This window comes from Natator depressus, chromosome 21 (assembly GCF_965152275.1).
Source record: "Natator depressus isolate rNatDep1 chromosome 21, rNatDep2.hap1, whole genome shotgun sequence".
Lineage (NCBI taxonomy): Eukaryota > Metazoa > Chordata > Testudines > Cheloniidae > Natator > Natator depressus.
Window position 1 is genome coordinate 6005480 of NC_134254.1, and position 21842 is coordinate 6027321.

The following is a 21842-nucleotide window of genomic DNA, read 5'->3' on the forward strand; positions in this document are numbered from 1 at the left end:
CCCCGTAAGTAGGAAATGGGGGGGGGGGAATGGGGGGATGGAGACAGTTAGAAGAAAAATAGAGACAAGCAAAGTAAATCAACATAAGTGATGGGAACCTGAAGGACATTTTCATGTATTTTAAGGCAGATGAGACTCTGCCTTCCCGCCCTCAAAATGCAGTGACCGTCAGCATAGGAGGACATGATTTTGCATGGTCACTTTCTCAGCTGTGGATCCAACGGCATGTCTGGAGCCAGGCACCCTCACCTTTTCCAAAGCAAGTTTAAGTGAAAAGAGCACTTGGGAGCCAGATACTGGAGTAACACAAGTTACAAAACCCCTTCACCATGCACTGTATTTGCAGTAGGGATTGCCCCCTACACATCCCTGTCAAGTTCCATGTAACACAACACACACCACATACAATACATTCATTGTAATAATCATCACGTGCTAAACATTTAACTTTTTCATTCCTTATGACAGCTCCCATCCACCTAGGGGAAACCTCACACACGATGAAAATACAGGTCTCTGAAAGGATTTAAAAGTCAGTCCATACAGCTCAGCCAGCCAGTAAAACCAATGCAAGCCATGAAGAGTAAATCAATCAAAATGCCATTGCAATAGCCCTTTGTTAAAAACAGCCTCTCCACACATCTTCTATCTAGTGGTCAGACGGTTGATGAGTTATCCTATCCTGTAATACGGTAGAAAAAAAAGTCAACAAGCTCTGCCAATAGAGTGACCTGCTTCTTTTTTTAATATCAATACAAGAAAATCATTTGCCTTCCTGGGGCAAGGGCAGCGAGACAGTTAAACATTCTTCCTGTCAGCAGGAGGTGGGCGAGATCAATTCAACCACTAGGAAAGCAAACACCTCCCTTCCCCCTCCCTCCACAACCTTCCACCCCAGATGACAGGAGCCGCTCTGGCTCAATTGTTTCCAGATGCTGCCTTCTGACAGAATGCATGGCCAGGCCTCCTGGGGTTTTGGTTGGATGGAAATGGTGATTTTGTATTTCATCCCCCCTCCCCCCCAGTCGGTACTGTCCTGAAAACTAGCCCATGTTACAGCTTTCTAGGTTCAACTGCAATCAACCCTGTACCTCAAGGACTGTCACTTAGAACAGGCAGAAAAATGAGCAAAGAACGAACAATATAAGGGACAAACACAATCAAAATAGTGGCTGTGTGGCTTCCTCCAGGGGAGTATGGTCATCACAGCTACAAGACTAACTGTGGTCATTTATTCTCCTTCAACAGGATGAAGCACAGGTTTGACATTTGGTTCACTGGCTATTTCCTACAGGGCCTATTTCATGTCAGTCGCTGGCTCCCTGACAGGACAAGAGCCATCTTGTTCTTTCCACAACCCCCCCTTTTTTTTTTGAACTCCTTTAAGTTCTAGGACTGGTGTTGGACCCTGGAACTCAACAAAATGCAGTGTGTATGACTACAACACACAATTAGTTAATGAGAACATAACTAAGTGCTGGCCCCCCTCCTCTGCTCCTTAATGGCTCCTACTGTACCAGTAATCCTCAGTGCTTCCACCCCTGCTGTAGACTGGGCCTTCCAGTTCTCTCAGTCCTGGGAAGATGTTCTCGTGTTGGATGATGATGGTTTTGATCAGCTCATTGACATGAGCCTGGCAGGAGACCTGATCGTGGCCTTCAGGCACAGACATCAGTGTGGGCCCAAAGCAGATGGCCAAGTTGTAGGGATCCATCATGTTCTCTTCACTGAATTGAGATAAACTGCAAAAGACAGGGAGAAGAGGATTAGTATGAGCCAACAATACCAACACCTCCTGCTAGGGAACCAACATCTAAATCAAGGAGGCTAGCTTTGGGTGCTCTGCTCTTTAAGCCCCTTCTGCTGGGAATAGAACGTTTTGGGTCAATAAAGGAAAAATAAGGCTGATGTCATTTACTGGGGAGGGAGGAACTCCTCTAGATGCACCTCCGAGGATCTGACAACCTGATCTGACAGGGCTTGCATGAAGACAGATTCCTAGCTGAAATCTGTACTGAAAAACAGAGAAAACTCTGCTGCTTGCTGATTTCTTTATTCAATCGCTAAGGCATTTTTCCATTTCCTTAACATCCCCCTCAATCAGCACACACAGTATTGGGAAAGAAAGAAAATGTCAGACTGTTCCTCTTTTCAATAGCTGTATTCTTCACGCAGATTGAATATCATTGCCAGGGATTTATTTACATGCGGTCGACTCTCTGCACCCCGCTCCCATAGCAGCTGCTGCGTTAACACCTTACATCCAGTCAGGAGGCCAAGGCAGGCCCGATTGAGCCACTGGTGCTCCACACATCACAGCAAGGGAGCTGGCAACCAAGGAGCCCTTCTGCTTCTTTCCATTTGCACCCTCCTTGAAACCAAGTTCTTTCCAAGCCCAAAGGCTCCCAATAGCACAAGAATAAGCCAACGCTCACTATGGAAGCAGCCACTAGGACTTTTAGTATTAGCTACAGGGACGTATTGAAGCCCTTTGAAGTTGAAAAGCAAGGCCAGCTGGAGCTAAAAACCTGCAAGGGATGTAGAGGTTTGGGGACTGTGTTGCTTTGAAAGGCTTTGGGGAGCTGACTTCGCAAGCAGAAGCATATCCTGCTTTATGACTGCTGCTTATAATCTCACTGCAGCCCTGCATCCAGTTCCAGAGCAAAACCTGATCTCCTCTGCCGGACTCTGTGCTTGGTAGCGTGAGTTAGGTAGCGTATTCTCCAAACCAAACCCCCTCCCAAAGACCAAGATGTTTCTTGTTAGCTGCTTTTCCTGGAGCCGATCTGTAGGATTTGCCAAGTGCAGCCGGAACACTGAGTCTGCACAGGAACACTTCCTGAACCTGAATAAATTTTAACCCCAAACCTGTAATTTAACCCTTTCAAGGCACCAGTTCATGGTTAAGCACCAAACACAGAGTTAAATTCCAAAACAAGCCCCTTGAAAGACCCTGTTTTCCAGTTCACTTCTTAAAATAATTAAAAGCTATTAAGGCTGGAAGGGAACATTCACTTCAATGACTCCAGAAGTGACATCTGTGGAATGAGCATCCCAAGGCGTAGAAGAATTTCACAGCACTATTGTGGAAACTTTCTCCTCTTGCACTGCAGAGTATCCCTTTCCCATGCCATAGCTTGGATGGAGGAAAAAAGACAGTGGTAATTTTGTGAATGTTTTTTGGTTTTCCGCAGTGCAATAACAATTTCTGCAATATATAGGATTGGATTCAACAAATGCCCTGGAACAGTTTAATAAGGGTCTTTCAACTCACTACCCAGTTTTACATAAGAGACTGGGCATCTCTCAGGAGCAGCTGATGTACTAGTGCATCAAACACAGGTAACAGGACTCAAGTCTCTGAATTATTTAATGTAGATTAAATTAGCAGTAAAACCAAAATAATACTAATCTTATTCTAATAACCTGCTTGCATCCAGAAGTCTGAAGTGCTTTGCAAATTTACATATGCAGGAATCACTTCACCTCCCCATAGAAACGCAGCCACCTCTGAGACGGAACACATCAGCACAACTGCTCTGGGAAATCTTATGGCCCAAAGCTGTTTATGAGAGCGCACAGCATTTAGGACAGGAAGAAAAATACCATCTCAATGAAAATACATATTTAGCCATGACAGTTAGATGGGATGCACGGTGGGCAAACATTCCACTAAGCTTATGTCAAGTGAAATGGGCTCCGTAATTATCGCAAGTGGAAATAGTGTCCCTAGAAAATACGATGACTTCACCATCAGTCTGGGGCAGCCCTTCAATACTTAGCAGGAAGAGTGTAATCTACTGAAACAACAGTTCCATCTCCTCCTGCATATTGGGTTACTCTAGAATGTCTCCCATCCAAGTATGACCAGGCCTGGGCCTATTTAGTTTGTAGTACTGAGGATTTCACAACTTTAGGGAGTATGTCTGCAGGCTGAGGTTGCATTTACATCACTTTCAGTTTTGCTATGAAGTCAGCCTTGGGTTTTATTTAGAGTCCTTTGCTTTTCAAGTTAGTTTTGGAAGTGCTGCTAATCCAATTAGGAGCCAACACAATTCAACAAGCTACGGTGATTTTTATTTCAGCTCCAGAAGTCAGTGGGAGTTGCATATGCATGTCTAAACAGAGTTTGGTCCTCTGAGTTTTAGGGCTATGCTTTATTTCATGAATAATGTCTGTTGCACTGTTGTGTAAGACTGGTCGTTCAATGGCCACAACATACTTATTAGTTAAAATCAGTAAGATTTCTCAAAGCAGTTGTAGAAATATATTTCCCAAGTTCCATACAAACTAAACACACACTATTTCTCCAATGGGAACATGAATCCATTCCAGAAGCCGAATTTTTCTCCATTTTACTGGAGTCACAGTGAGGGCAGAAAGGGCTGCTTTGTCTAGCTAGTTTTAATGCCCTGTGGGAGACAAATGAGAGAAAGGGCAAGAGGTTCCATATCCCTCTGTAAGTTATTTATAGCTGAAACCTCAAATTGCAGTACAAGGCGTTAAACCCATCATGAGGAAAAGGATGAGACATCCATCCTCCAGGCTGCCAAAATGATGCGATTAAGATGACTGAGCTCTGCAGAGCTGTGCCTCAGAATTCAGCTCTGAAGTATGGAAGGTTGACTCTTCTTGTACTGTCACTGCCCTGATGCAACTGGACAACCAGACAGGAATCTACAGAACAATGCCAACATATCACTGCGACAGTGCCTGGTTTTCGTATAACGTTTCAGGCAACTTTGGGGATGTCTAGAGGGAGGCTGCAAAATTTAGCACCACATCCAAAAAACTTCTGGGGATGTTCTGATCCAGAATTTTTGTTCAGTCTGTTATAAAGGTGTCGGATGTGAAGTTCACATTCAGTCTCTGCCAAAGTTTAGGAGTGTATGGATTTTGATTCAGGCCCAAATACTGTGTATATACCACAGAGAATTTAAACATCTCCTCCCAAATGCAGACTCTCTTTTTTGTACTTGCCCCAACGTGAACATGATGAAGGACAATAGCACTGGACCACCCATTTGATGTTATCAGCTTCCATACAGAATATATGCAGGGGTCAAGTATCTGTCTGGACGCAGCATTTCCTCCCCATAGCATCCTCAAGAGCCCCAAGCATGCAAGGAGAATAAGGCTGGGTTCCCTCTGCCACCAGATGGGGAGTAAGGATCTTATGCGTTTTGAGCCCACCTACCCCAACAAGGACAGAGTCTGCAGCAGTTCCAGTTCCAGTTCTTGCTAGCCTGGGACCCAGACCCTGTTCCTTCATGCTGCCCTTCCACTAGCTTACCAGACTAACTCCAGTAATATGAATTTTCATTTCAAGAACTCTGTTGAGGTTGCTGAAATTTTTTCTAGTCACCATTTGCAATGCTGACAGGCCCAGCACAATAGATACAATAGATAAGTAAGCATGCTGAGAGGCAACAAACTGCTACCAGCAAAGAGAAAGCCACTTGTATCCTAACTGCTGCTCTGGATCAGAAACTGCAGAATGTCAAAGCTCCAGTCCTCTCATGCAATACATTTATACCAACCCCAGCATCGACTGCAGAGCTCTGGTACTTTCAGGGATACTCACTGACTGAGGAATGCAAAGAGATATCTCATTACAATCAGAGTGGTTTTAGGCAAGCTCAGAAGGACCTTCCGGATGTGTAGTGCTCGTTCTTGTAAGTTATCCATTGCTGAAAGGAGGAAAGAGCACCATACAGAGTTATTATATCACCATGGCCATACCTGAAGTCACTGCATCTAAACGTTTGCGGCACACGAGGAGGTTCCCTACACTAGGGTGTAAATTATTAAAGATAGGAGCCAAGACACAGTAGCATAGAATCTTGGGGAAGAAAGGGGCTGCCTGCTTCCTGTAACGTGTATGATACGTTCTCCAGAAATGCCTTAAAGGAGGATTTAACGTATGCATAACCTGTTCTGCAAAGCCCTTTATTGCAAAGATACATGGTACATGTAACCTATCTGCAGGTTCCCTGAGTGTGGGTGCACTGAGTGATGTCTGTTTCACTAGATCCAACACAATAGCTCATTCCAATTAGCTACAAAAGGTGGGTGTTGAACAAAAAAAGTGTTTGGTCTGACTCAGAAAATAGATTAGCATAGCTGAAGGGTGAGCTAAAAGCTCTGCGTGCAGCAGACGACAGAAAAAAGTGGGCAGCATAAATCCTCAGCCCTGGAAGGATGAAGTTATTTGGGAGCAGATTTCTTTTCATCTGATATGAATTAAGCTTTGTAAAGTCATTTACTGTGAGAAGACAACCATGAGTTGTTTCGGAAGCAGTTATCTTTGCTCCACTTCAAAGGCTGCCGCTGATGGATATTCCACTGCCTGGACAATAGATTCATTCTTTCCTGCTGAATGATTCAGCAATAATGGGACCATTTCAACTTGGTTTCCAACAAAAAAGAAAAAGCTTTGCAATAATCCAAGCTGTTTATACCTGGACTGTGATCGCTCTCACATTATACATTCGGTAGTGAGACTCCATAAGGAATCTTCCTTGTGGTTCAGAAGGGTTATTCAGACTGGTTAAAACACACAGCTGCTTCCCTTCTGGAAATACATGGCATGCGCCAGAACAGATGTGCTGCATGTACATACAGAGCATCAACACTGGGGCTAGCAGGAAATCTCTCCTCGAACTGTGGGCTTCCAAGATGGCAGCTGCATGCACGTTCTGAGTTGAGGCCTTTAAAGGAGCATTTTGTACAAATTATTATTTTTAAAAAACTACTTATGAAGCTTTGGCTCTGAAGGTGCTGTGGCCACCATCTCGGAAGCATGCTGCAGATCCTGAGGGATCCACTTCATTCTGTTCTCTGCTTCACTTTCCTAAACAGGCTCTGCTATGAGATTAAGGAGTCCTGCAAAGAGGGAGTTGAGTAGTCCTCCCTGGATGGAAGCTGGAGCACAGAGCCTAAAAGGGATTAGGAGAAATATTTGGGGAGGGGATGAAGATGGGATGCTCAAAAAACCTTCTCCAGGCTATGATGGAAAATAAAATCAACATTTTTGGTGCAATAAAAGTTTGCTCTTATTACCATAAATTTGATCGGGGGCGGGGGGGGGGAGGAGAATGGGGAGCACAGGATGGAGAGACGGGGGCGGGGGGATTGGTAAAGGGTCATCTGCATTTTTTTTTGCAGGTCTTCTATTTAAATATAAAACATAATTCGTTCATCTACTTACTGACACAGGCAATCAGATCATGAAAGATTTCCTTTGGGAACAGAGGGTGCTCCAGCCCTCGGAAATAGAGTTTCAGAACTCCCGCTATTGAGTCCATATCATGGTCGTTTTGGTCTCCAGCCAATGGATCCTCCCCTAGTTACAACAAACAAACAAACAATAATAATAAAAAAAAGGAGGTACGGAGGAAGAGTAAGAACTTTGGTAGACAGAGGTTCTGGCTGCTCTGCTAGAAGGACATGTCTCAGCCAGAAAGAAGGATCCATGTAATCCAAAGGTTACTCCCTACTCCCCCAAACACTGAGCAGGTAATGGGTGATTGGGAAGCTGTCCACTAAATACAGCAATCAAGAAAGGTCCTTGGCAGCCATCCTCTGTGGCTAGAGGTGGCTGCATGCCCCCAGTCAGGCAAATAAAGGGGTTGGACTTTCTCATCTGAGCCCAACACATAGAGGAAGAGTCCCTGACCTACGACCACATTGGGGGTGGAATTACTCCTGGAGCTGTGGTAACTTTGGGAGGCTCTTCGGTCCAGGTGTTTTTGGTTGGAGGGAACAGACCCAGCATTTGCTTAACAGGGTTATAGAAGATAGGAAGCACATTGCCACAAACTCCTAAGCAGCTCTGTGATTCCCTGTGGGGTTGTTTTGGGGCCTGCACAGCAGGCCAATGCTTGTGCCAATCGCTACCTTTACAAGTCTTAGGAGACATCTTGTGCTGGATTGCTAAGAAAATAAAGTTTCCGGTGCAGTTAATTTGTGACTATCTATACTGTAGTTCGTCTGTTACAAAAAAGAAGACACACACTGACGGAGCTGTTCCCTACGGAAAACTCCCCATCAAATATAATTAGATTTTATGATTGGGCAAACCTCAAATCGAAGCTATATATATCCATTATGTGACTGAAATTACCAAAGCTTGCCTATTACTTTAATAACCACACAGGATAATAAATGGTCCACTATGAACCAGAGCATTATCTTTGATATTAACTGCTACCAAGGGTTCTGGATGAAGTAATAAACTGCACAGACATTATTGTTAACTTAGTCAGTTCTGTATATCATCCTCTTTAGAGAGAGAAGCAAAATGAAGCTAAAACAAGTAGTGTCATTTATTTTGGGGATGGCGATACTGGAATAACTGGCTGTTTCCCCTGAAATGCCTGGCATCTGTCCTTTCAGAAAGGTGGTCTTTGAGTCTGGTGTTGTAAGCCCTCAACCCCACCACACATGCATTTCCTTTGTTCTCCAAGGTATTTCCTTCTCAGATAAAAGACAAATGCATTGTAGTCTCAACAACCTCATGGTTAGGCAGAAGATCTCTCTCCTCTCACTGATAGCAGTTTGCTCTGCTCCCATATCTGGGATGTGGAGACATGTGAACATGAAAACTTGCAAGCGACACATGAATTGTAATATGAAATGTATGAGGAAGCAGGACCAGCCTTGTGATTTTTCAGAGTCCCAAGCAAGAAGGGGGCCACAAACTGCGAGGACTGACCTGAAAGCTAACTTTCTCTCTGATCCCACCGTGGCAGGGAGACTGGGTCAGATGTGACTTGCTGTGTCAGAGGGCCCCCAAGGAGTTGCTTGTGCGTAAGGCCAATCGTATATGCAAGCTAAAAACCCAACAAAAGCGCTCCAAATAAGAGTGAAATGCAGCCTGAGTTGAAATGGACTCTTACTTGGTGGTGATTAGACTAAATGTAGTCATATTGCTTTACCAGACATGTCAGGGGCAAGAGATCCCACCCCAGGCATGGAATAGAGTCTATTCACAAGGTGGAGGAAAACAGACTAGGTAGTTAAACCCAAGAAGGAAATGCTCTGCACCTCCGGAGATGTGTGCAGTCATTAAACAATCCGACAACAGGTGCCAAAATTCTGAGTGATTATTATATGGCGATGTTGCAAGACATGAAGCATAACATATCAAGTGACTTTATATGTTCAAGCTTAGTGAGCATGAAAAAAAAATTCTCTGCCTGGAGTCATTTATGAAATGTAGAACTGTAAAAAAAAAACCACACTACCTAGGGCACAATCAGTTGCGTCCAAAACACTAAAGGTATTTTAGAATGGTAACACCTGTGGTGATTGTATGATACAGAACACACCCTCCTTACCTCTCTCAAATGCATTTTTGATATCATTCACCTCAACCTGAGATCCAGACACTCTGAATATGCCTTCATGCTGCAGCCCTGTAAGGCAATAAGAGAAACCCACAATGACAGTCAAAGATTTCAACTCAGTTCCACATCTAGCAAAGTAATATTGCAAAATCCATTTGAAAAGATGCGATTTTTATGGGAAAAAGTGTCAGCAAATGTCTGTTTCACCATGGTTTTTTAATCACAAACCAACAAAAAATATTTCCTATGATAATTGAAGTTTACAAATAGGCAGAGTAAGGAAAACGCTGCTTGAGAACTTAGTTTGTTTTAAGAATATTTACTTGAAATATTTTGGCATGTGATGTTGACCATTTGACTTTTAACAGTTTATAATGCTTTAACTTTTTGAATCTTAATGTGTACGGTCATTAAGACATCATCTGACCCCTCCATAATTTCCTGTAATTGTGAAAATTCTGATACAACTTTTAAAAAATGCTTAAAGCTCATCATTTTATGCAATTGCAAATATTTTAAATTACACTTAAAAATAAACATTGATATTAGCTGTTGAAATTATTTAAAAAAAAAAAACACATATGAAATTCTGCCCAGCCTAGGCACAATCAGGGTGGGATCCCACCCATCTAGAACATTACAACCATGCCACTAAGCAGGACAGGCCAAATTCATAGATACTAAGGTCAGAAGGGACCATTATGATCATCTAGTCTGACCTCCTACACAACGCAGGCCACAGAATTTCACCTACCCATTCTCACACCCTTTGGAAAATTTCCTTCTGCAAAAATCTAAGAATACAAGGGATAAAAGAGAACTTAACTCCCCTTCCACATCAGGAAGAAAGTGAAAAATATTCACTTCCCTCCCCCACTAGAAGGAAGGAGCACAAAGTACTCTACAAGCTTAAACTCATATACAACCTACACATGGAAGCCACTACTTGGGTAGAACACAGCAGCTTCTTATTCTTTAACAGCAACATTAGAAAACAGTTAGGACAAGAAGTGAAGAACTTATCCAACTGAAATTACAGAATATAACTACCACTAATGTGACTTGGGACTCTAAGGGAGTTTTCAGGATATTCCAGTCGAGTAGTTAAGCGTTAAAACTGATGGGGGCAAGTAGTCGATGGATTCCAATGGATTCCTATAAAATATCTTTGCTGGAACATGAAATATAAGCAGCAAACATTTAAAACCAACCTTCTAGCTTCAAAAATAATTCCAGCACAAGGAAAGGGCTTTATCTATTCAAGCCTCTGGACAGGAGCAGGGAGTTTGACTTTTGCAAAGCTCTATGTATGTTTATGTCTCTATATATGTAACTAATAAGCTGTTTTGGATCATCTGTGGCCAGCTCTTCTTCTCATAAATTATGGTACTATTTGAATCCCCAGGCAATGACACTCTTGTGTTATATGGCCCTTAATTATTCCTGATATCAGCACACATCATATTGCACAGTAAAAATATATACCGAAATGCTGCAAACTGAAAATGAAAATGGAATCAATCCACTATCTACAGGAAAATCTTTATTCAAAAGCATCAATTCAGATGTAATAACCATGTTACAGAACTGAACTTTAATGGGTCAAGCAATCAATTCCTTATAATTCTCGTTTGACATGGATTTGTATGAGAGGCGCACACGTCTCTAACCCCAAATTGTGCTTTCTTTAGCATACATTTAATTTAGTACTCCAACAGGGAAAAAGTGGGGAGAACCTATACAATAGTTTCCAACGTGCAATCGTGATTAAAACAAAAGGAAAGTATAGTTAGACCTATTCTCTGGCTCTGTGTATTGGTTAGATGAAAACAAACCCTATCACTATACAAGCTTATTGACGAGCAGTTGTTCTTCATGCTATTATTAAATAATGTTTAATTAAAAACACACAACTTAGAATAAAATGTATGGAAGAGGTTTACCTTAAAATGCTACATTTATCCTTTATCCAAGCAAATAAATCTGCACCTCAGCTCCCCTGAAGGGTCACGTGAATATTGTGGGCAAGAAGAACAGCTCAGAACTCCAGGCAGGGCAGAGTTGCAAGTAGACAAGACATTTTTTGGGGGGGGGGGGGGGCATTATATGACAAGGAGAGATAAAGGCACAGGAACAACTTGATCACAAAGGCCTGGTAATGTTGCCCCAGTCAGAGGCATAATCTTCCAACTTCATGCAAGACTGAAGACAAGAAGCTATGGGACCCACGTTGAATGAAACCTAAGAAAACTTGAACACTTCTGCAGTAGCAAAGTGACTCCTCGCTGGGAAGCAAGGATACATCTAGGAGGCACTATTTAGTGCTTAGCATTCCCCACTTCAAGTACCTGCAGCAGCCACTCTGTCTTCCTGTGCTTAGGATAGACAATAGTGCAGCATTACTGCCTCTGAGTGGACAGTGGTGAGTTCTTAGTCATGCCTGCTGTAGGATTCCAACACACACATTCTGCACCAGGCTACTCTAAACATTCACAAGAGACATCCGCACAGTGAAGCGGCCATGTGCTTTACTTCAATTAGAGCTGGATGGACTCAGGTTATGAAATTTGGATGTGAACTTTCCTAGAGTTCGGGGCGGGATCCAAATCTAGGTTCTCGTTCCTCTTTATGAGTTTAAAGACGCTTAAAAAAAAGAGTCCTGCCTGACTTATTCTGTCAAGGGGCATTTGAAAAAATGATTAGTTTTTCCATCTGTAAACTTACCATGTCTGCTAATGAATCGTATGCAGCTCTCCACCACAAGGGGAATGGCTTGGCTCGAGTCCTGAGCAACCAAGGGAGAAAATTAAAACAAATAGTCAAGCACAGAGCTGACCGAGAAATAAACACAACTCTGAAATCCACAAGCAAAAGTTCATGGAGCAATACACCTTCTGCCAGGGATTGGGAAAAGAGCTATCCACAGGGCCTGAAGCATAGTCTCTGAGGAAGGTACTATTTGGTTTGTGAATTATCCTAGAGACATAACACTGCTGTTTGCGGAGATGGTAACTGCCATCTCAAGCTATACAAGAATAAATAAAATAAAACCAAGGATCACCAGTTCTGATCTGCACTCGGTGTAGAAGACAGTTATTGGGGTGCATTAACATCTTTAGGGCACAGCTCCATGCAATGCCTCTGGAAGCACCAATGGTGTCAAACGAGCTACCTGTGGCTTGCCAGCTTTGCCAAGCTCACTCTTTGAGAAGGCCAGTTGGTACTGCCATAATGACTAACTCTGCACAACGCCTGTGCTCAACTGGTGCACAAGGTGCCAGGGAAGGAACAGGAGAGTAAGCCTACTATGCCGTCCCTTCATCCCGTGCAGCGCATGCTCACGCAAAGTTGTGGCCCTCTGGTCTCTCCACAGTCAGCCCTCATGGCTCTGTATTTGTGCATTTTTCAGATTGATTTCCATTTATCCCCAACATGACAAATTTTGGTTTTGCAGAACAAGCTCCTGACATTTTATTGCAAAAACATTTTAGCTGTCACATGCTGACTGACCTTTGGGCTAAGCACTGAGTACTGTAAAAATACCAGTTCACAATGACAGCTTGGAGTGCAGGCTGTTCTTTGGGCCAGGGCCAGAACACAGTAAATGACACTTTCTAGCTTGCCAGTTTCCACCACAAGCAATTCAATCATGAAGTTGTGTAATAGGCGAACAATTTATTGCACTTCTTTAGCCCCTTTCTTCAGAGCATCACAAAATACTTCGCAAACAATTAGACTTCAGCAGTATCTGTGAGGGACTGTATTACTGTCCGCATTTTAGGAAAGAGTCAACTAAGGCACAGAGGTTAAGTGACTTAATTCAATTCTTTTTTTAAAAAGGTTTAGTGATTTTCCTTTTAGTGGGCTGTAGAATTCCCTTAATTCATAGATTCCAAGACCAGAAGGGACCATTGTGATCATCTAGTCTGACCTCTTGTACAACCCAGGCCAGGGAACTTCCCCAAAGTAATTCCCAGAGCAGATCTTTTAGAAAAACATCCAATGTAATTTTGCAATTAACAATTTTTCCTCCTCATTATCTGGATTGCACTAGCTTTCTGCATGCTGTAAAAGGGGACCCACTTCACAATAAAACAGTGCTTTGAAACACTATGGAAACCTGCAGCTTACTTGATGAATGACAAAGAGTTTATTAATAATCATCCAAATAGCACCACAGATTTGCACAGCTTATTTCAGAGAGGCACCAAATGAACTTTAGAGAGAGAAACACATTCTCTGTCCTCAAAGAGATTACAATTTCTGAACGATGTGCAATTTAAATTGGTAGGTCACACTCAAAAGAACTATTAGAGCCACATGCAAGTGATTGCATGTGGATCTGAGGCACAGAGACATTTGTTTTCCCAAACAGATTAGCTTTTTGTTTAAGTTTTGGAGTCACAGGGTCTAGTATGTCATCTCCAGTCAATTACACAATACATTGTGAGCCCTCAAACACGACTGTGAATGGCTCTCAACAATCAGACATACAGCTATTTCGCTTCCTGTTGAAAGAGTGTTACTCGTGTGTAAACAAAGCAACCATCTCCACAACAGAGTTGTTCAGGGTATTCAGAAGATTCAGCTCTGCATAGGAGAGCCTGCAAAACATGAAATGCAAATTCTCTACATGTGCAGTTAGAGAATAAAGATTCAGATTTTCATTCAGTTTATATAGCTTTTATTCACTGCAGCTCTTTCCACAAACTCTGCCCTGCACTCCAGCATCCAAAAAGAGCTAAGACTATACCTTTCATCTAACTGTGGCACAGCAGCCCACACACTAAATTATGATCAAGCCAAAAATCTTGAGATGCAACAAGGAAAGTGAGTTTTCAAAAAGCAGCATACTGGATTTTAAACGTAGCTTATAATCACGGCTCAAAATATAGCAAGGGACATATTTTGCCTACAATTTCCTAAATAGGAAAGAAAAATGTAATACACAATCGGCCTTTCCCTCAAACTACGAGCATACTAAGACACGCGTGTTGCTGGCTATCCTGCTACACAAGGTCTTCTAACAGCAACTGCGACCTACTTTCTGGCTAATGAAAAGTGTCAGCTGACAGATTTTGTAAGCTGTAGCTCAAGAATGAAAAAGGGACCGAAGGAGGAGCAGATGAAATGATGTTTCAAGTCAATTCTTGTCTTTATTCGAGGTGAAATTTTTTCCCCCAGCTCCTTCCTATCCCAGGATAACATGATCTAGTTCCATTGTTATTAAAATGGCATAGTTTAAAAGGCAATAAGTGATCCACTATGGACAGAAAAAGTATGCTTAGAATTCCTTGGAGTCACTTTTATGAGGAAAGGTATGGCCAGAGTGCAGTTACAACTTTATTTAATAGAGATGTGAGTTAAAAAGAGAATAAATAGCAGTACAAATAATGTGTGTCAGCAGGAAACCATGGACTATGAACCTTAGCGCAGCAGTCATGCTTATCCTTTACGTAGGCTGCAGCTACTAGCGAGTAATGATGTCACAGACACGCAGGTCTGATAGTTCCACCCACAGAGGACAGTGATACAAGCACAAGCACACACACCTGTCATGGGTGAAGATAAACTAAAGTAGGATAAATACATTGCCCTATTCTGTCACAAGTTAACAGACAAATTATACTTTTCAACAGGAGTATATCTCATATGAACCATATAGTTAACATACCTATTGCTCTTCAGAAAGACTACTGTGGGACAGAGTTTAACGATGCCACATGATGAATAAGAAGACGGTAACATGGCTCAAGAAGCAGCGGAGAGTCAGGCAGCTTGGGTTCTATTCCAAGCTCTTCCAGACACTATGTGGCATGGGGGATAATCACTTACGGTCTGTGACTCAGTTTCCCCATCTGTAAAATGGGGATAATACTGTCCTATGTCACACTGTGATAATCAAATCATTAATAAAAAGAAAAGGAGTACTTGTGGCACCTTAGAGACTAACCAATTTATTTGAGCCTAAGCTTTCGTGAGCTACAGCTCACTTCATCGGATGCATACTGTGGAAAGTGTAGAAGATCTTTTTGTACACACAAAGCATGAAAAAATACCTCCCCCCACCCCACTCTCCTGCTGGTAATAGCTTATCTAAAGTGATCACTCTCCTTACAATGTGTATGATAATCAAGGTGGGCCATTTCCCAACTTGATTATCATACACATTGTAAGGAGAGTGATCACTTTAGATAAGCTATTACCAGCAGGAGAGTGGGGTGGGGGGAGGTATTTTTTCATGCTTTGTGTGTACAAAAAGATCTTCTACACTTTCCACAGTATGCATCCGATGAAGTGAGCTGTAGCTCACGAAAGCTTAGGCTCAAATAAATTGGTTCGTCTCTAAGGTGCCACAAGTACTCCTTTTCTTTTTGCGAATACACACTAACACGGCTGTTACTCTGAAACAACTCATTAATGTTTACCAAATGCTTTGAGGCCCTCTGATGGAAGGCTCTATAGAAGGGCAAGTACTATAATAACTGGAAGTTTTGAGCCGATTCAGTATCAGCCTTTAACCAAAATTGTTCAGTAATTGGGAACACCTGAGCTCCAAGTCCTTCCAATATCATTATTTATTGTTGGTTTAGTATGAACAATCCACTCACTGTACAAAACACAAAAAGATCAGTCCCGATTTCCAAGTTGCCATTCATTTTAATGGAAGATGTATGTCAAAACCCGACAGATGGCTTTGAATATCTCATCCAATGCCTGCCTAGAAGTTACAGCCTCAGAATATAGGACTGCATTCAACTTATATGGAATTCTGGACACCAGATCTTTCTCAAAATATCAAAAAAAAACATAAAAATGAAGTTTGTGATTGCCCAAAAAGGTGCTGCAAAAGGTTATGGAAGATCCAGGTTTTTACCATTCCAGTTCTTGCATTCCCAGACATTCAAAAAGAACATACAAAAAATTCCTATGCAAGAGACAGACATAAAAATAACCCCCACATCCCCACACACAGAGCTGCATGCTTCAATGAGTTCTTTGTTACCTGCTTCCTTATAGTAGAGCTGCGTCTGCCACTGATCAGAAGCCCACAACGGACCATCGGTGGAAGATGGAGAGGAAAGAACACAGGCAAATGTCAAGGTGACCACTGACAACCAAAATACTTGCTTGAAGGGTATTTCAAAAACTGTACTCATTAGTCTTGGTGGGGAAAGGAGCCAGATATGGAAAACAATTTCAATGATCTACACTCTGTCAGTTCACAGCAACTTTGGAAAGACTAAGTAATTTAATATAAAAGCACTGTAATCCTGAAACTGCAACAGGGGAGCCGATTGCCTTGACACAAGCCTGTACTTAACCTCTTCCTTCCAACCATATGGAAATTCAGTATATAAACCTCTTCACTCTAAATCAAGTTGGTTATAATTTTCAGAGAGCACCTCTCCAAAGTAGATCCATTATACTGGATGATTTAAAGCAGGGGTCTCAAACTCAAATCACCAGGAGGACTCCTACATTGGCCCGAGGGCCACATCAATCTCCCCCCCCCCCGCTGCCCCCAACTCCACCCCCGCCCCCGGTGCAGGAGCGAGTGCGGGGTGTGGCAGGGGGCTCAGGGCAGGGGGTTGGGAAGCAGGAGGGAGAGTGGGGTGTGGCAGGGGGCTCAGGGCAGGGAGTTGAGGTGCGGGGTGCAGGAGGGGTTGGGGTTCCGGCCCGGCGCCGCTTACGTGGACCGGCTCCAGGGTGGCAGGGGCATGCGCCACGGTGGGCCAGGATAGGCTCCCTGCCTGCCCTGGCCCCGGCCCCGGCCCCGTGCCGCTCCGGAAAGCGGTGGGCACCCTGTCCCTGTGGCCCCAGGGCGAAGGGGAGCAGAGAACTCCCTGAGCCCTTCTTGCCTGTGGGTACCTCCCCCGAAGCTCCCAGTGGCCTCGCTTCCCCGTTCCCGGCCAATGGAAGCTTCAGGGAAGGTACCCACAGGCAAGGGCAGCTCAGGAAGTTCTCTGCTCCCCCTCCCCCCCCAGGGCCGCAGGGAAGCTGCACGGGGCCCTCAGCACCACAATGGTGGCAAATCTGCAGGCTGGATCCAAAGCCCTGAGGGGCTGCATCCGGACCGGGGCTGTAGTTTGCCCACCCCTGGCCTGGAGGTAGGCTGGGGACGTCGTGCACTGGGGAGGGAAAAGGAGGGGGGGGCGGTAGTGCGCTGGGGAGGGAAAAGGTGGGGGCGTGCAGCACAGGGAGCTTGGCGGGCTGCAGGGAAGAACCCCGTGGGCTGCATGGTTGAGTCCCCTGATTTAAAGCCACAGGGAGAGGGGGAGAACAAAGTAAACTGGTTTCCCTCTGTGCTGTTAATATAAGTATATTAATGTGTTCTTCATAATAACCTCTGATAAAACATAAAAAATTGACACCAAATTAAACCTTTTCCAAACAACAAGATCATGATTGCAAATGGCTTCATAATTACTGTTTATGCAGGCGGATATTAGTGCCTGATCTGAAGGAGGTCTGAGCCTGCTCTGCTAAAAGTCCTTCCTTTTATCTTATTTTTGGGGTTTAGAAATTCTTATGTTTCTGTAAAACTAAATCAGGGGAGATAAGGATAGAGAAAGCCTAATGGATCATTCAGCCCAACTGCCTGCCAGGACAGTTAACTGCTGAATTCTAAGTATGTCAATTTTATTGTGTTTAAGAATCACCATTATAGCGTTCATTTTGCAGAAATGATTTTTTTTTAATCAATGAGCTGTAGTGAGAGAAAGCAAGAGAACAGATTTCATGAGCTGTCACAAGCAGTGAGGTATATTTTAGACTATTGGTGACAATGATTCTGATATTTAAAGTTGTTTCACAATGAATAATATTTTATTATTACAGATGTCAGACTCTAATTAGGACCTGCCAGCTCCGCTTCACTGTGAGGAATGGGGAAAATAGAGTAATGATTTCAGATCTGCAGTAATCACCGTCACTTTGTTAAGAAGCCAGCGCGCGCTGCACAATCCCTGTGGCCAACACAGCCCCAAAAAACATATTCAGAGAGACAGATCTGTTACATTTCACAGAAAGCCCCATCAAAATCATTTCCCCCCACCCCTCATGATGAGGGGCTGAGTTTCATATATTTGGTGACTTCGGTGGCATCGTGATTGATACTTGGCCCCTCAGTTACAGCAAAATATTTATTCTTCATGGCCTCTCTCTGTGCTGCAATCCAATTCCATGTCAGGCCAGATGAGGTCAGCAGGGCAAAGAGAAGAAAACGCCTCTATGACCATTCTCTTCCCCCCACCCTCCTATGAAGCAATCACAAGCACTTCAAGATGCTGCTTGGCTTCTTGTCTCTCCCCCCCCCCCCCCCCCGGTGGATAAATCCTGAAGAGCCAAGGGCCCCATCTAGGTTAGAAAAACGAGGTGCGTTTAGCAATGTCGTGTTAGTGAACTCGAACACCATTTAGCCTCTAGAGCAGAAAGGCAACTGTGCTTAAAGATGTGTTGCTGAACAGGAAATTTGCAAACCCCACCTCATCTTCCTAATCTACACAGGTCCCGAGCTGGTGACCGACTCCTTTCATCAGCTGTCTTTTTGGAAGAGGCTCTCTTTGAAACAATGTTTATTTTAGCCAAACCTACCTGGCAAGGGAGCAATCAGTCCTCTGACCTGTTAGGGAGACAAATAAAGCAATATAAAGGCTTGCACCAGGGAACAGAAATGGGAAAACACTTTTGATGGACATGCAGACCTTAATTTGGAAACGGGGGGGAGGAGGGGAAGAGGGAGAACAACAACTTTAAGGAGCGACAATGTGGCTGCTTCCCCCAAGAACTGTTGCTATTAAGATCACGAGAGCCTGTCCCCGTTGGCAAGGCTCCTCGGTGGCTGACCAGGAAATGCAGAAACCAGCTTCAGCTGCCTGAGGACTCTTTCTTTGGAAAGCATTGTATCTGAAAATTGGTTCCCGTGCACTCTAATTGTTGACTTCCACTGCCAAAAAAAACTAGGCTTCTCAACCTCTCCCTCCTCCCCCGCCCCAAGGGAGCTGGGGGGGGGGGGGGGGAAGAGGAGAGAGAGATTATACTTTATGAAACCACTTAGGAAGATTGAAAACATTCTCTGATTTGTTAGCCCACAGGCTCAAAGTGCTAGCATTTAGCTATTTCAGGAGGCAGCGCTTCAATGATATTTTCCGCAATCATATTTGCTAAATTGTTCCATTAACTTTCATTCGGTTTGCAATTTGGGGACCAAGCTACCATGGCTGCTGATGAGACAGGCAGCATTTTAAAATAGCACAGTAAGGAAAAAAGGAGACAGCATTTGGCAAGTACCTTTGATAACCCAACATTCCAGGCCAGACCATCAGGTGGTATAAATCAACATTACAGCTATGCTGATTTACACCAGCTAATGATTTGGCTCTCCTTTCCCCTCCAGGTTTTAATGCCTCCCTGATCCTGGATAGAAGAGAGCAAAGGAAAAGGGCTAATTGTTGGATTGCTGAGAATCAATAAAACACTTTGTGATCAGCCACTTTCCCCTCCCTGCGTAAAAGCTCATTTAACCAAAATGGTGCATAATTTATAAAAAGGTTATTCAGAACCAGAGTTCCCAACCATCTGTCCCACTGCCATCACGGAATATTCATACATATAAATTACACGGCTGCGGCAACATCAAGGGGCTCTTACGTTACAGTGACAAATGTAGACAGTCAGAGACATAATTACTTGTCGAAAGGAAGACCTACTGGTATTTTTATTACCGGAACTTGTCATCTTTAGATTAAGGTAATTTGCAAGAGGAGTGATAAAACGTAAGCTCAAGGAAAAAAGCAAAAGAAAATAGAAATATGTACTCCCCAGTGTCTGGAGAGATGCAGCTACATGTTGCATTTCAGTGGGCAAAACTTCCTGAAGAGAGGCTGACACAATGCGTGAAAAAGGTTTTAGTATACCCACTCCCAGTTAAATGACATTTTATAAATGGGGCTGGATGCTGAGCACCCAACTCTGTTCATGCCATTGATTTCCTTGCTTTGGATTGGAGGCATAAGGCACCTCAGTTTCCTTTGATCTCACAGATAAAAAAACAAAACACAAAAAACCTGCTGTTAAGTGGCTCTTGCTCACTGTCTGACATGCACCAGATCCCTTCACAAGCTCAGCTCCAAAGAAGTTCAAGCATTGCAAAGCAACCACAAACAGCAGGGGCCTCTAAATCTAGAGAGATACAACCAACACATTAAACATTCCTCTTGCTCCTGCCTTCCGCCCCTCAGCTTGAGATCAGTTCAAGGGGCAGGCAGGTTAAGAGGAAAGAGGTCATGGTATGCAGGGGTCAGCTATGAACCAGGAATGTGATTAGTCACAGGGGCAGGTTGGGTGTCATTTGGAGATGTTTAGAGACAGAGGAAAAATGCGCCAAGGAAACTGTTTCTGATTCCCCTTCCCCCTCTTCCTAGGACAGTTGTAGAGACCAGGGAATCTCAATATCCTTTCCTCACTTCCTGCAGGTTTGGGCTGATTAACATGAAGCTTTTCTGGGGAAGGAGAGAGACCGAGAACATTTTTTTATCCTGAAAGCCAATACTTCACAACCTGCACACAGTTTAAATGCTCATCCAGAAGATGACTTACGCACTATAAACTTTGTGGCCTTCAATTCAGACACCTAGCAAAGAGGAGCAGGCCCTGCTATCATGTAAACATAAGGTTCTATGAGTCAAGCCATTTCAGACTAGATATTGAGACTGCCAATCCATCCCCTCCACAAATGCTGGCGGGGGAGGTTTGCATGGAGACATGGATGCATTGCTTGAGGTGCGTGTTTGGCCAGCAGTGATGGGTACATTCAATCTTGACTGCTGGTTCGTGCCAAGTAGATGCGGGGGCAACACATTCTGTCTGCACATTCCACGAGTAAAGGTCATGTTCTGCTGCATTGGTCTGGCTTGGATTGAACCTACAGAGGTGAAAAGCAGCTCATCTACCATGCAAGCAACCTTTCTACCACCCTAATGAGGCAATGCTTCTAAGATCAGCAGTGAACAGTAAATCACAAGGTTTACCTCTATTCAGATTATTAATGTAGGGGGGGGCCCTGAGTGGGCACATGCTTCATTTAAACAAATAGATGAGGCACATTAGTACCTCATTAAGCATTTGCCTTTCACAATTACTCAAGCACCCATATAGTGCTGCACCAAGCAAGCTGGAAAAATAAATTCATAAAACATGAATATGTCCACTTAGCACTGGTAACCTAGGACAGTTACGCTCAGTCAGCTGACTAATTCAATAACTACAGATGACTGTCTAATGCAGTGACAAGCGGGTCCCAGACTCACTTTCTCCCAGCGTCTTCTGAAGAAGGTCATGCTTGGCCTGGAGCTTAGTGATCAGGTTCCTGCCTTCCAGGTACTCCTTCATTTTCTGTTAGGGTGAAAGAGAAAAACAAGACCATCAATGGGGTGTTTATTTCTCAGATGACAACCTTTGGTCTGCTGGACTCTGCATACAGTTGTGAAC

General features: G+C 43.6%; 1 protein-coding gene across 3 annotated transcripts in view; it reads right to left on the reverse strand.

The window, feature by feature from the left end:
* SRGAP2 (SLIT-ROBO Rho GTPase activating protein 2) overlaps positions 1–21842 on the reverse strand; it is a 211219-nt gene that overhangs the window by 23130 nt on the left and 166247 nt on the right. For all 3 annotated transcript variants that reach the window (XM_074936354.1, XM_074936353.1, XM_074936355.1), the window contains 8 exons: positions 21662–21746; positions 18948–18975; positions 16357–16387; positions 12075–12135; positions 9342–9419; positions 7211–7345; positions 5585–5690; positions 1518–1742 (listed from right to left, as the gene is read on the reverse strand). In XM_074936354.1, the coding sequence (XP_074792455.1) occupies positions 1518–1742; positions 5585–5690; positions 7211–7345; positions 9342–9419; positions 12075–12135; positions 16357–16387; positions 18948–18975; positions 21662–21746 (749 nt within the window). The remainder of the gene's footprint in view (positions 1–1517; positions 1743–5584; positions 5691–7210; positions 7346–9341; positions 9420–12074; positions 12136–16356; positions 16388–18947; positions 18976–21661; positions 21747–21842) is intronic.